General features: G+C 48.5%; 1 protein-coding gene across 9 annotated transcripts in view; it reads right to left on the bottom strand.

Moving 5' to 3' along the window:
• Catsperg (cation channel sperm associated auxiliary subunit gamma) overlaps positions 1-10677 on the bottom strand; it is a 31510-nt gene extending 20833 nt beyond the window's left edge. For 4 of the 9 annotated variants that reach the window (XM_035449425.1, XM_035449429.1, XM_035449428.1 and 1 more), the window contains exons 1-7: positions 10274-10398; positions 9645-9928; positions 9479-9532; positions 5518-5662; positions 5276-5402; positions 5058-5130; positions 3501-3656 (exon numbers count right to left, since the gene is read on the bottom strand). In XM_035449425.1, the coding sequence (XP_035305316.1) occupies positions 3501-3656; positions 5058-5130; positions 5276-5402; positions 5518-5662; positions 9479-9532; positions 9645-9917 (828 nt within the window). In that variant the 5' untranslated portion in view covers positions 9918-9928; positions 10274-10398. Of the gene's footprint in view, positions 1-3500; positions 3657-5057; positions 5131-5275; positions 5403-5517; positions 5663-9478; positions 9533-9644; positions 10057-10273; positions 10399-10446; positions 10568-10588 lie in introns of those variants that run through there. The other 5 variants (XM_027430551.2, XM_035449430.1, XM_035449427.1 and 2 more) reach the window with 5 other exon arrangements.
• Between the last annotated feature and the right edge of the window lie 4845 nt (positions 10678-15522).

Raw genomic sequence — 15522 nt, 5'->3', positions numbered from 1 at the left:
CAAGTGCTGGCATGCACCACCACCCAGCAAAAGCTACTATTCTAGATAGTCACACTCCCCCAATGTGGCCAGTTTGGGTATTGTACACAACCTGGAGTTAAACAGTATACAATGTGTTCAAAAATCCCTGTGCCCCTGTCAAAGTTCTGCTCATGGATAGAATATACTCCTATATTTAATACATATATACTCCTATATATATATATATATCATATATATAACATATAATATAATATATAATATAATATAATATACTCCTATATATAATACGTAACATGGATAGAATGTTGAGTCTGGAGAGATGGCTTTAGTGATTAAGAGCACTGGCTGCTCTTCCAGAGATGCAAGTTCAATTCCCAGCACCACTTGGGAGCTCACAATCATCTTTAACTTTGGAGCCATCTTACAGGGTGTGTGTATGTATGTGTGTGTGTGTGTAGACAGACAGAGAGGGAGAGAGAGGGGGAGAGAGAGAGAGAGTGAGAGAGAGAGAGTTAATTTGTGTGTGAATACAGTGCCTATGGAGGTCAGAGGCACTGGACTCCCCTGGAGCTTGAGTTACAGGAGGTTCTTAGCTGGATCAGGTGGGTGCTGGGATCTGATTCTCCTGCTTAGCTACAAACTAAGTTTAAGGCCAATCTGTGCTGCCTGAGACTCAAAAAACCAGTCAGGGTAGACATAGGAGTTGGAGTATAACTATAAGTACTATTTTATATTGAAAGAACTTGGGGCTCAGCAATTAAGAGTGCTCCCTGCTCTTCCAGAAGACCATGTTCAGGTCACCTTACCTCAAAAGGGGGTGTGTGTGGTGGTGAAAGAATGCCAGTGACCACAGCAGAGCAGCAGCAGCCAGGAGAAAATTCCCTGAAAATCCCTGATGGGTCAGTCTGGGATAGGCAAAGTCCCAAGATCACAGACTCCAGAATGCCTTTTGCTTCGGCTGTGCTTTACATGTTTGTTGCTGCCATCTTTCTCTTGTATCTGGCATGGTGTGAATGGGTGTGGGGAGATCCCCGGTGCCTGTAATGTAGTGGGATTGTCTCATGGAAACACCCTGATCTACTGGGCAGTTTTACCTGTGGATTACTATGAAGATGACTTCTTATGCTGCACTGTCTAATTGACTGATGATAATAATTACCTTAAACAGAGTTTTGATGATTAAAACTATAAACAAGTAAGTGTCTAGAAGACATGAGTTTCAATTGAGGAACCATATAGACTGTAGCTTAGGTTAGTGATTAAGAAAAACAATTGAGTCATAGTAGCCCAGCTAATTTCAATTCTAACCTTAATGTTGGAAGATGTGTTCACAGGTTTCAGGGTGCAACAAAGCTTTGAAACATAGCTGAAACAAAGCTTTAAAAATAACTTAAATATACAAAGATGTTTTTGTCAAATAGCTCTGAGATGAAATGCCCAAGAAGATAACCTGGAATTTTAGAAAGGCACATAGTTAAATGAGGAACTCCTTAGGGCCAGGGGGACAAGTACAAAGCAGCCCAGTTATCATTAGCTGATGTTCCTTTCTTGCTAGGATTGGTTGATGACCAAAGGTGATGGCTAGTTCCCATTTTTCCCTCCATCTCCTGATAAGAAACTATTGATGAGTGGATATGTACCCTAAAGATTTAAAGTAGGGATGACTGATTTTTTTTTCATGTTTAAGTTTAGATTTGTGATTCCTTTAAGATTCCTTATAAGGTTAACTTTCAAGATAAGTAATAATTGGCCCTTTCTTTATAACTGCAAAAAGCAGCCTGCCAGTAAAAGACATGACTGAGAAGAATATCTTGCTTGCCTACGTAGTTAATCTATAACAAGTTGCTTGGGTATGACTATACCAGGATTCTGGGGATAATTAATTTTTCACTTATAATACGTAAAATGTTTAATCATGTAAGGGTTATGGAAAACATGCTGGGTTTGTTTTTTACTGTTTGTTTTGTATTTGCTGTAATCATTCACTTGTAAAACAGAATGTAACCACATTGTGATTTTTTTTTATATTGCCTGAAAGGTTTTGCTGGGGTATATAAGTAAGCTAAAGGGAAAGAATAGAGAGTTAGAGAGAGTTCAAATGATTTAGAAGGAAAACATAATGGATGAGAATTAGAAGAGATTAGAAGGAAAACATCAAGAATAAAAACAAACCTAGGAGGCAAACATCAAGAACAAGAGAAGGAAATCACCAGGAAAATAAATAGAGAAGGCAACAGAATAATAAAGGAAAGGTCTGTAGGAAGCCATGGAGAGAGAGTATGAAAGTCTTTTTCCCTAACCCCCTCAGATAGAAAAGTCTAGTATGCTCTGACTTTGTGGATTCCCTTTGAGCCCTGTGCTTCTGGGCATTGATAAAACAAATAAAAGGGAAAGAAATAAAGTGACAGAGATCAGGAGGCAGAGGCAGGCAGATCTCTAGGAGCTCGAGGCCAGCCAGAACTACACAGTGAGACCTTGTATCAAAAACACAAACACAACACAAAACAAACAAAACTCTACAAAACCTCAAACAAGCCAAAAGTAAAAGAACAGGCTGGGCCATGACTCAATGGTGCAGCACTTGCCCAGAATATACCAGTGAGAGGCTAGGATGTCACTCAGCAGTAGACTGCTTGCCAGGCATGCAACAGGCACTGGATTTAATCCCCAACACACACACACACACACACACACACACACACACACACACACACACACACACACACACACACGGATTTGAACCTGGGGCTAGAGATATGGCCCAGTGGTTAAGAGTGTGTACTGAAGGGAGAGCACATCGACCCCAGATGCTATCTGGGAGGCCAGTACAAGACTGATCCAGCCCCCTGAACATGGATGTCAATAAGGAGGCCTCTGCACTCCAGGGAGCCTCTGGTGGTGGATTAGTATTTTTCCCTAGTGTAAGAAGGGACTTTGAGAGCCCATCCCACGTGAAGGGTTACACTCTGGCCCTGGACACATGGGGAAGGGCCCAGGACCAGCACAGGAAGATTTGGTGGACTTTGCAGAGCCCCCGTTGAGGGCCCTACCCTGCCTGGGGAGTGGTGGGTGGATGGGGTGGGGGGTAGGCTGGGGTGGGGGAGGAGGGATGGGGTGAGGGGAGGGAGAGGGAGAAGGGACTTACATGTGAAACAAGCTTGTTCCCTAACTAGAACTAATAAAAAAATTGAAAAAAAAAAAAAGAGTGTGTACTGTTCTTGTACAGGACTTGAGTTCAATTTCCAGGACCCATGTTGGGTGGCTTAAGGCCATCTGTAACTTCAGCTCCAGGAGATCCGCCTCCAATGCTCTCTTCTGGCCTCCTTGGGTACCCGCTCACACATATACATGCAAATTTAAAAAATGTATTTTTTTTTTAAAGATTTGAACCTGTTTCCTGACAGTAAAATTGTTCTTCATACCCTGTTGCTGGAGACTGGCATATCTTTGGGGTCCCATTCTGTAGCCCCAGACTTGGTCCAGAAGCCCAAGCCTACTGTCTGCCTGGCATCACTCACCTCCACAAGAGAGTAGTCCTGGAAACTGGTGTCTGAGAGCAAGATGGTCTTTTCGTCTTCGATCCCGCCGAGGATGAACACAGGTGAATGGTTTATCGTGTACCACAAGGGTCTCGATTTGGAACGCTTGAAGTGTGCAGTCTTCATAATAAAGGTCTGCCAGAGGAACGGAAATGCCAGCCACTGAGCCCCTCTCCTGCCTGATTGCAACACATACCTCCTCCTCAGCCACAAGCCGAAGTTGTCACCCCAGCTACAGAGCCTCTGCAGTGTGCTGCCACTCTGCCCTCAGTGTAGCCCAGTCCCATCGGGGCCTCTTCCTTTCCAGCTCCCCCAGGGGCTTTGGACCCAGCTGACTCTTTATTCCTTTCCCTTTGCTTTCTTTCATTCTCCACCTTTTGGAAGTGAGGTGCTTTGAACCCCAGCAATACCAGCAAATACTCTGAGCTACATCCTCATGGGAGCATTTGCTGGCTGCATGCATAGTGAATTCAGAACATGGGTGAAGGGCTGGAGATTTGGCTCAGTGGTAGAGTTGCTGGTCTAGCATGTACAAGGACCCGAGTTCAAGCCCCAGTATCATAGATGTGCACACACACACACAGGAATATGGCGCAGAAATGATGAAGAATGGTTTTAGGTTACTTTATCTAGGAGAGGTAGTGAAGGATTCTCTCCCTTGGAGCCTCAGTGTTCTCCTCCCTCCCCCTCTCCCTCCCTCCCCCCTTTCTCTCTCTCTGTTGGGCTCTGTAGACCAGGCTGGCCTCACACTCAGACATCCACCTGCCTCTGCCTCCTGAATGCTGGGATTAAATACGTGTGCTGCCACCTGGCCAGTGTTCTCATCTTTGAAATGAGTGCACACGGCACGAGAGATGCTCAGTGAGGCTGAGGCAGGAATTTCACAAAGCTTGCCTGGTCTGCGTAATGAGTTTGAGACCACTGTGGGCTATACTGAGACCCTGTTTTAAACACACACACACACACAGATCACACACACATACATACACACACACACACACACACACACACACACACACACACACACCACTACAGAGGGGCTGGTGAGATGGCCTGGCAGGTAATCATGCTGCCAAGTCTTATGTCTTAATCCCAGGCAACTCCACATGGTGGAAAGAGGAATCCTGACTCCTGAAAGTTGCTCTCTGATTTCCATATGCCTACCATGGTGTAGGTAGAGTCACACACAAAATAATAATGTAATAAAAGAAAAAACACTACATGAAATCCAATGAGACAATGGGGCATATGCCACCTGGAAAGTAACAGGCTCTGTTCAGTCGCCAGCACCTGAGGAGGGTGTGTGTGTGTGTGTGTGTGTGTGTGTGTGTGTGTGTGTGTGTAACCCACTCGAGTGTGCAAGCATCCCTCCCTCCCAGAGTCACTCTGAAATAGGAACTAAATGGTACATTTAAGAAAATGACACCTGGGGCCTGGAGCTCAAGTAAATGTCCTGCAAATGGGATCCGTGTTGGTGTGGGGGATACCAAGGCCATGTGTGTCTAATTCATACTTCTCCCAGTCGGCAGCGCTCACCTCGTATCCCATGGTGAAGATGGGTTTACCACTCTCATCTCTCTTCAAGAAGCCATTCATATTCATATAGAACCTGCAAGCAGGCCCCAGTGAGGAACGCCGTCTCAGGGGTACCTCACAGCTCATGGCCACCTTCCCCTGCTCCTCCCTTTTGCCTCCCCTGCTTTCTTTGGGAGTCTGGGGGTTGGCATTCCTGAGTGTGCCCTGGGCTTGAATACCTTGTGGGGGGAATGTAGGGCCCCAAGCCATTGCTGCGGATGTCCACACTCATGACTACGCTGCCATTTTTGATGGGCATGGGTACATACCAGTTCAAGGCACACACGATCTCTGCTATGCAGAACCCTGCTGGTCGGATGGGGCACTGAGGCGCTAGAGACAGCCAGAAGCCCCTGTGGGCCTCAGAGTGCTCTCAGACTTCCCATCTCCGCCCACCACTCCCACCGGTGGTCTGGCCCACCTGAGCTGCGCAATGGGGCGGCCTCCATCTGTATCTGCAGATTTTCAATCTTCCAGTGATAGAAATTGACTGGGTACTTGTAGCTGATCAGGACCACGGGTCTCATCCCCATCAGGTGGCCCTTTCGGGACAGCTCCTCGTCATCCTGAGGGTGAGAGGCATGCCTTAGTCTCAGAATCCATCTGTCTAGAGCCACCTGTCTGAGCTGCGTGGGGACAACAGGCGTTTCACCTCACAAGGACAGGAGGGCATGGCTGTGTAGCCTGCTGTAACATCACATGTGTATTCCCAGCATTCTGGAGGTAGATACAGCAGGCTCTCCAGTTCTAGGGGGACACTTAGGGAGTTTGAAGTCAGCCTGGCCTATAAAGTGAGACTGTCTCCAAAAAAAAAAAAAAAAGCTGGAGCCCAGGTTATCATTCACCTCTCACCCCCTCAGAAATTAAACTGGAGATCACCACAAGTTTGAGTGGTAATCTGTAAGTGAGTCCTATAACTGGTTATAAGTGAGTCCTAGGTGGATAAGAACTGTGTATCTATTTCTGAGGGTTTACATTCTCTCTCTCCTGTACCTTCTTCTGGAATCTGCAAGCTCCAAGCATACACGTGATATTCAAACACCAATGCAATCAAAACACCCATGCATATGAAATAAAATTGTTAAAGAAACAAAAACTTTTGAGCAGAGGGTAATGATTCATATCTGCAATCCCAACACTCAAATAACAGAAACAGGAGATTCAGTGCAAGGTCAGCCTGGTCTAAGAAGTAAGTTTCAGGCCAGTCAGGGCTCCATAGTAAGACCTGGTTTAAAAAACACAAAAACAACCAGACAGTGGCCACACAACTTTAGTCTCAGCACTCAGGAGGCAGGCCAATGGATCTTTGACTTTGAGGCCAGCCTGGTCTACAGAGTGAGTTCCAGGACAGCCAGGAATACACAGAGAGACAAACCCTGTCTCAATAAACTTAAGAGAGAGAGAGAGAGAGAGAGAGAGAGAGAGAGAGAGAGAGAAAGAGAGAGAGAGACAGAGAGAGAGACAGAGAGAGACAGAGAGAGAGAGAGGGAGGGAGGGAGAGAGAGGGAGGGAGGGAGGAAGGAAGGGAGGAAGGGAGGAAGAAAGAATCTGGGCATGATTATACACAAATAGAATCCCAGTACTTGGGAAAAGGAGGAAGCAAGACAAGGATCCTGAGTTCAAGGACAGCTGGGACACATAATACTCTTTTTGAGAAAAACATAAAAATAAGCAAATGGTATTTGTGTGACTGCCCAGCCAATGGCTCCTTATAGTATATTCAACCCACTTTTCTTTCTAAAAACAAGTAAGCACTTTTGTGGTAGTTTATGATTGGTGAACTATATCTCAAGAAACTTAAAGCTTTTTGTTACTGTCTTGAGAAAGGACCTTCCTACATAGCCCAGGCTAGCCTCCTTAGTGCTGTAATTGAGAGACAGGCACCACCACTTCTTTTCGCTTCTTTCTTTTTTCAGATTTCTTTCTTTTACTTCATGTGCATAAATGTTTTGTCTGCATGCATATGTGTATCCCGCAGGCATACCTGCTAAATCCCTTAGACCTGGGGTTACCTATGGCTGTGAGCCACCAAATGGGTGCTAGGAATCCAACTCTGCTCCTCTGCAAGAGCAACCAGGACGATTAACCAGTGGGCCACCTCTCCAGCCCTGTTTTCATTTTCTTGTATCTTTTAATGATGGGGCTGGGGATGTAGCTCAGGGTTAGAATGCTTCCCTCGTATACATGAGGCCCTAGGCTCTATTCTCAAGACCTAACGGCACCAAGTGTGGCGGTACACACTTGGAATTTCCAAGGAAATGGCGGAGGTTAGATCATCAGAAGTGAAGGGTTAGCCTCTGCTACACATCAAGTCAGCCAGCCTGAGCTTCACGAGACCTTGTCTTAAAAACACTAACAGGGGGCAGGATGGGGGGGTGCACACCTTTAATCCCAGCACTCGAGAGGCAGAGGCAGATGGATCTCTGTGAGTTCGAGGCCAACCTGGTCTACAGAGTGAGTTCCAGGACATCCAGGGCTACACAGAGAAACCCTGTCTCAAAACCCCCTCAAAAAAGAAAAAACAAAAACAAATAACTACAACAAAACCCACTAACGGGTTGGAGAGATGGCTCAGTGGTTAAGAGTATTACTGTTCTTCCGGAGGTCCTCAGTGCAATTCCCAGTGCCCACATGGTGGCTCACAACCCTCTATTTGATGCCCTTTTCTGGCATAAAGTCATACACACAGAGCACTCATACATAAAATTAAATAAACAAATCTTTAAAAACCATTAACAAAATGGAGTTCTAGCACTTGGGAAGCAGAGGCACGTAGATTACTATGACTTTAAGACCAGCCTGCTCTACATAAAAAGACCCTGTCTCCAAAGAAAGAAAGAAATCACAAAATAGAACGCAGTGTTTTCAAACCATGTATTTGATAAGCAACAATCATTCCAAATATATAAACAATTTTCACAAATCAACAATAAAAAGGAAAAAAAAACAACAAAAACCAAAACCTTCCTTTTAAAGTAAGCAAAGGCCAGGCAGTGGTGACGCCCACCTTTAATCACAGCATTCAGGAGACAAAGGCATTCAGATCTCTGAGTTCGAGGCCAGCCTGGTCTATGGAGCAAGTTCCAGAACAACCAGGGCTACACTGTAAAACCCTGTCTTGAAAAACAACAACAACCAGCCAAGGAAAGCCAGTCAAGATGGCACATGCCACCTTTGATCCTAGCACTTGGGAGGCAGAGGTAGGCAGATCTTTGTGAGTTCCAGGACAGCCAGGGCTATGTAGAAAGACCCTGTCTCAAAAAACAAGCAAACAACAACAACAAAACAAAATGGACAAAGTCAGGTTGGAATAGTGCTCACACCTGTAATCCTACTACTTTGGAGACAGAGGCACGGGGTTGCCGTGAGTTCAAGGCCATGAAGAAAAGTAGGTAGGGCTGGAGATAGCTCAATGGTAAAGAGTTTATACCATTCTTCTAGATGACCAGCACCCATTTCAGACTCCAATGCCAAGGGCTGGTCACCCTCTTCTGACATCCATAGACAACTGCATCACGTGCCTATACCCACCATATACACATAACTACAAATAAATATTTTTAAAAAGTAGTTTACAATGGTTAAGTTTGTCTCTGAAATTCTTTTTTTTTTTTTTTTTTTTTTAAGATTTACTCATTATATATAGTGTTTTGTCGGTATGCTTGCCTGCAGGCCAGAAGAGGGCATCAGATCAGGTTATAGATGGTTGTGAGCCACCATGTGGTTGTGGGGATTGAACTCAGGACCTCTGGAAGAGCAGTCAGTGCTCTTAACTGCTGAGGCATCTCTCCAGCCCAAATAAATATTTTAAAAAAGTGACTGTTAATAGGCACAGGTTTGGGCTGGAGAGATGGCTCAGAGGTTAAGAGCACTGACTGCTCTTCAATTCCTAGCAACCACATGGTGGCTCACAACCATCCATTACTGAGATCTAGTGCCCTCTTCTGGTGTGCAGATACACATGGAAGCAGAATGGTGTGTGTGTGTGTGTGTGTAATAAAATCTTTAATAGGCACAGTTTTTTTTGTTGGGGGGATAATAAGAGTGTTCAGGAGAAAGATAATGATGGTTGGTGTGACGGCTTGAAGGAGAGTGGCCCCACAGGCTCATATGCTTGAATGCTTGGACCCTAGTTGTGGGTCTGTTTGAGAAGGATTAGGTATTACCTTCTTGGAGGAGGTGTGTCATTGGGGGTGGGGGATTTAGGGTTTCTATAGCCCCCACCATTGGACGTTAGCTCTCTCTGCCTAGTGGGACACTGAACCCTGAAGGCCTTCAGGGCTGGCGGAGACTGCTATTAAACTGTACGGGAAAACATTACTGAAAATGACGGGGAGTTGGAGACTTACTGAAATCATGCCATTAACACTGCAAACTCTCACCTTTCCCATACAGGAGTAGTTGACTTTCAGGTAGTAAGGAAAGCCCATGTATTTCTGTAAGGAAAGGTGGGCGAAATATCCAGTCAGGAGCTGTACTGACTCAGGACCCCTCTGCTGTTGACTGACCCAGGATCCCGATGACACCCTTTGACTCCAGTTCCCTCACCTCCCGCGGGTCGACTGGCGAGTCTACCAACTTTTCGAACACCTCGGCCACTGTATCCGTGGGTTCTTGTTCCAGAAATCGATCCTTCGAGGGGAGCGAGCCTACTTTCTCGAACTTGTTCAGGACCACAAGCCAGCGGCACTGTTGCAAATGATACACCGCCCACGACTTCCACGACAACAGTAGCACTAGCAGCAGTCCCCAGCACGCCCACACACTTGGTCTTCTCGACCACACAGGGCTGACAGGGGACATGGCTGGCCAGCACACCATGCAGCTACAACCTGGAGAACGTGGGGGTCAATACCCACTTGCAAGTCGGCTTGGAGAGCCTCTCTGGGAAAGCGCTCTGCTCTTGCCTTTCTTCCCGCCCCTCTTCCGGGCCCCAGCTTTGACCAGGCTGAGAGTGCCCGTCCCTCTCCGGACTGCGACCGCGACTTTGCTCTCCGCCCTGCTCTTGCTCTCGGCCCCGCCCCTGCCCTTACTCTCGGCCCCGCCCCTGCCCTTACTCTCGGCCCTGCCCCTGCCCTTACTCTCGGCCCCAACCCTACTCTTGCTCCGGGTCCCGCCCCTTCTTTTACTCTCAGTCCCTGCCCTGCTAATACTCCTCGCCACGATCCTGCCCTTACTTCTGGCCTCGCCCCTATCCCTGAGACTCGCTTCGCCCCGCTTCCTAGTGACGCTCTCTCTCCTGGCCGAGCCCTTGCTCTTCTCCCTGGTCTTCGGCAAGCCTCTCTTTCTGCTTCTGGACTTGCCGGAGTCCTTCTTTTCCCCTCCCTTGCGCCCCTCGGAGATCACCGACTTGTTCGTGGACTTGGCTCCGTCCTCACAGGCTGTACCGCCCTCACACTGCTCCTCGAAACGCCCCTTTCTCTTGACTCTTGCCCTGCTCAGGAGCCGGTTTCTGGTCTTGCTCTTGCTTTTCTGTAAGTCCTTGCCCACACCTCTGTCCACGCTACGCCCTCTTCCCTGGGCCTCGCTGTAGATCGGCTCCTTGCTCGGCTTCCTCTCCTGATCACGCCCCTTGTCCTGCCTCAGGCCCTGGGTCTCGCGGTAGATCGGCTCCTTGCTCGACTTTCTGTCCTGATCACGCCCCTTGTTCTGCCTCAGGCCCTGGGTCTCGCCGAGGAACCACTCCTTGCTCGGCTTTCGGTCCTGATCACGCCCCTTGTCCTGCCTCAGGCCCTGGGTCTCGCCGAGGATCGGCTCCTTGCTCCGCTTTATCTCCTGATCACGCCCCTTGTACGGGGTCAAGGCCTGAGTCTCGCCGCGGATCGGCTCCTGGCTCCTCCTCCTCTCCTGATCACGCCCCTTATACTCGCTCAAGGCCTGAGTCTCGCCGCGGATCGGCTCCTGGCTCCTCCTCCTCTCCTGATCACGCCCCTTGTACTCGCTCAAGGCCTGAGTCTCGCCGCGGATCGGCTCCTGGCTCCTCCTCCTCTCCTGATCACGCCCCTTATACTCGCTCAAGGCCTGAGTCTCGCCGCGGATCGGCTCCTGGCTCCTCCTCCTCTCCTGACCACGCCCCTTCTCCTGGCTCAGACTCTGAGTCTTGCTGGCGATTGGTTCCAAGCTCTTCTTTTTCTCCTGGCCACGCCCCTTGTCCTGGCTCAAGCCCTGAGTCTTGCTGGCGATTGGCTCCTCGCTCCTCTTTCTCTCCTGGACACGCCCCAGGTCCTGGCTCCTCCCTCTCGCCAGGTCCTGGGAGCGCCGGCCCTGCTCCTGCCCCTGCTCCCCACTCCTCCTCTCCGGCGCCCGCCGCAACTGTGGTTTGTGCTCAGCCCCCGCCTGCGCCTTCTCCTTCGGGGGCCTGTCCTGGTCTCGGGACTTCTCTGAGCCTCGGGGTTTCTCCCCGCCCCGGAGTCGCTCTTCTCCGGGCGTCTTTCCCTCGCCCCGGGATTTGTCTTCGGCGGGGGGTCGCTCCTCGCCGCCCTCCCTCTCATAAATAACTCTCTCCTTGCCCCAGTATCTGTTTTCGCCCACACCTCGCTCGTGACCTCGGGGTTTCTCCTTGCCACAGACCGTCTTCTGGCCTAAAGACCTCCCGTCGTCGCACACCCACGCTGACTTGGCGATCTTCACTGTCCCCAACGACCCCTTTTCCCTCCACCTTTTCTCATCATCTCTCCTGTCCATGCCCCCAACGCCAACCTGTTCTACGCCCCGCCTCCTCCGGCCACGCCCATACTCCTCGGAGGTTAAACTTTGGCCTCCGCCCCGCCCTTTTGCCTTTGCCTCGCTGTTTCTTTATCTGGTCCCTCGGCCGGATGCTCCTAACCCAGCCTTGCCTGGCGGCGCCTGGCCTTCCCTCCCCTGCCCTCCCCTCTTAATGCCCTCCCGCCCCCCTCATCCCCTAGGATGGCACCGCCCTCTTCTCCCCGCCCCGCTGTACCAGTCACTTGGTTAAAACGGGTCAACCGTTGCTTGGCAGCGCCTGTTCCACCCCTCTTGCCAGCTATAAAAATGGCCGCTCCGACTTCCACCCTGCGCGAGGCACGCCTGCGCGGCGCGCGTGTTTCCATGGTAACGAGCATCCCCCCCCCCCCAACAGGCTCCTAGAGGAGCTAGAGAGAGGGCTGGCGTCCGCTAGCGGAGATTGTGGAAACGCCTATCTCTGCGCTAAAGGAGGACCCCCGAGGAATTTATGATTGTTCTGGCAGTGACATTGCGGTGCCTGCTTGACCTCTAGATCAAAAGTCCTCCTGAGGAAAAAGGTTTTCCAGAGCCTTTTGGGCAATGGGCTAATGTGATCCGGAAGTGGACTCCTATAGGTAAAATTAGGCTGCCGGTTTAATAGTAGCCTGCTTAAGAGTTGGGCCCCTCCGGTGGTCAACAGCCTGTAAAACAAATGGCTAAGAGGCAAGACTTCAATTACTGATCAGGAGAATGGGACCTGATTACGTTGTGAACTTACATAACAGTCTTCCCCAGGCACTCAAATGGTGCACATTCATACATGTAAATAAATCTTTAAAAAAAAGAAATTACTAGCCTAGCGTTGGTGGTGCACGCCTTTAATCCCAGCCCTCAGGAGTGGAGGCTGTGTGCTCAAGTTCAAGGCCAGCCTAGTCTACAAAGCTAGTTCCCAGACAGCCAAGTCTTCTGTACAATGAAACCTTGTCTTCAATCTTCAAGGAAACCTTAAAGAAAGAAGGGGGAGGAAAAGAAGAAAAAGGAAAAAGAGGAAGAACAAAAGTTGAGAACTGAGGCAGTTGGTAGAGTCTTTGTTTAGTAGGGTATGCAAGCCGGTGAACACTCATAAATCCCCCTACACTGCGGAGGTAGTGGCGAGAGGGTCAGAAGTTGAAGATCACCCTTAGCAACACCGGAAGGTCAAGGCAAGCCTGGGCTACAAGGAACCCTGTCTGGGGGGGGGAGAACGGGGGGGGAGGGAGGGGGAGGGGGGGAGCTGATTGCGGTGTCCTGAGTTGCCAGTCAATTCTCCAGCGTCTGTCTCCAATCGTGTTTCAGAAGTGCTGTGATTACAGATAAGAACCTCTGTACGCAGCTGGCTTTTCCTCAGGATTAAACTCAAGTCCTCAGGCTTGAGTGGCAAACACTTTAAACCACTGAGCCCACAGGTATAGCTCAACCTGGCCTTGAACTCATAGCCTCTAGGTCTGCACCATATCCTACCAGCATATGCCACTACAATTGGCAAGAGATTTTAGAACAAGCATAAAGCCTACCCAAAACTTAGATGGTTTCTACAACGGTCCCTTTGGTCTTTGTCCACTCAACCCTTGAGAGTGTGCCCAATTTCTACATTACACTCTTACGTGTCACCTAAATTCTTCCAGAGATCATGACAGGGAGGCAGTAAGATCTCAACACCATCTTTATTCTTGGGTCTCCACAGCCTCCTCTGGCGGCTGGCCAGAGATTTATAGTGAGACCCTGATTGGGACAACAAAATACTCAACACCGGAAGGAGGCGGCATGGCCAGGTGTGGACAACCACACCTGTAGCCACAGCACAGAAGAATCATGAGTTTGAAGTCAGCCTGGCTACACAGAGAACTCAATACTTGGCCCTAGTATACATTCAATAGGTGAACAATTTTCCTTATTATAATATATTGGAGGCCACTGTTTGCACTGATCTCCTATAGTAACTGGCCAACAAGGCAGAATTACTCATGTTGAAATTCTATACCACCCAACTAAATCCAAATTGTTTATATACTGATAATCAACAGTGGAGGGAGACAATAGGCAAACTTCCATCCTGGCCAGTTTTAACTGTAAGTCCCTCTGATTTGACTTTTTTTTTTTTCATCCTTGTTTTGGTTTTTCAAAACAGGGTTTCTCTGTGTAGCTTTGGAGGCTGTCCTCGTCTTGGCGCTAGAGACCAGGCTAGCCTCCAACTCGCAGAGATTGGCCTGCCTCTACCTCCTGAGTGCTGGGATCAAAGGTAGTTCTGTGCTTCTCTGTTTCTCCACCTTCCCAATCTCTTTTACTCAGACACTGGTTGTCCTGGAACTGATGATATAGACCAGGATAGCCTCAAAGTCAGAGATCTGCTTACCTGCCGCTAGGATACTAGGATTAAAGGACCAGCAACAGTCCACACTCAGCCTTGAGTCATCACTCTCTAGACCTGAGTTTTCGGTTGTTGTTTGGAGACAGGGTCTTAATAGATCTAAGGCTGGGCTAAAACTCACAATGTACCCAAAGATGGGTTTGAACTCCCAATCTTGTCTCTGCCTCCAAAGTGCCAGGACCACAGACAGCCCTGTACCACCATGCTTGACTTATAGGGACTTTTTTTTTTTTTTTTTTTTTGGTTTTTCGAGACAGGGTTTCTCTGTGTAGCTTTGGAGCCTATCCTGGCACTCACTCTGGAGACCAGGCTGGCCTCGAACTCACAGAGATCCACCTGCCTCTGCCTCCCAAGTCCTGGGATTAAAGGCGTGTGCCACCAACGCCTGGCTGCTTATGGGGACTGGTCTTATTCTAGGTCCAGACTGGCTTCAAACCCATGGCAATCCTCCTGCCTCAACTTGCTGATTCCAGCTTGGATCATGAATTTATTTATTTATGTTGCCATATTGGGAATGGAAGCCAGGGCTCTGCAGTGCTATTCTGCTGAAGCACATCCTCAGACCTAATGAATTTTTGAAAGTAATTACATTTACTTATTTACCTGGGGTGTATGTGTGCGTGTCTGGATGTTAGAGAAAAGCTTGCAGAATGGCTTAGTGGTTAAGGGCATGTCTTCCAGAGGACCTGGTTCCATTCCCAACACCCGAGTTAGACAGCTCACAAGTGACTGTAATTCCAGTCCAGGGCATCTGGTGCCCTCTTCTGGTCCCCATAGACACCTGCACACATGCGATATACATGGACACATACATACACATAGATAAAAAATTTAATAACAATACAATAGGACATATTAAATCATTTCTATTTTAATCAATCTTCCTTAATAAGAAGCAGATTTCAGAGACAAGGGGAAAATTAGCTTTTTATTGACTCCCAGGTCCTCTGGGATGCACAGGGATTAAATTGCTGGCTGTTCAAGTCCATGAGGTAGTGCTATACAAATCCCAATACACAAACAAGCAACCTGAGGCACAAATGAAACATGGGACAGGATTCAAACTTAGACACAGGGCTTTGCCTTTAGAGCTAGTAACCACTCCCACTTCCCATTCTGGGTGCTGCCCCCGTAGGATGGAAGATAATAGCACACACACCTACATGCTTCTTGCATAGACTGTATGCATGTGGAGCCCTGGGAAATCAATTGACACAGTTGTACTTGTGTGGAGGTCAAAGGACTTTCTGTGATTGGGAATAAAATTGGGGGAGCTGGTTCTCTCCTTCCCCTGTGGGATCCAAGGGTGGCACTAACTCAGACTGTCACGGTTAC

The sequence above is a fragment of the Cricetulus griseus genome, chromosome 9, assembly GCF_003668045.3.
Source record: "Cricetulus griseus strain 17A/GY chromosome 9, alternate assembly CriGri-PICRH-1.0, whole genome shotgun sequence".
Lineage (NCBI taxonomy): Eukaryota > Metazoa > Chordata > Mammalia > Rodentia > Cricetidae > Cricetulus > Cricetulus griseus.
This window is presented reverse-complemented; position numbering and strand designations above follow the sequence as displayed.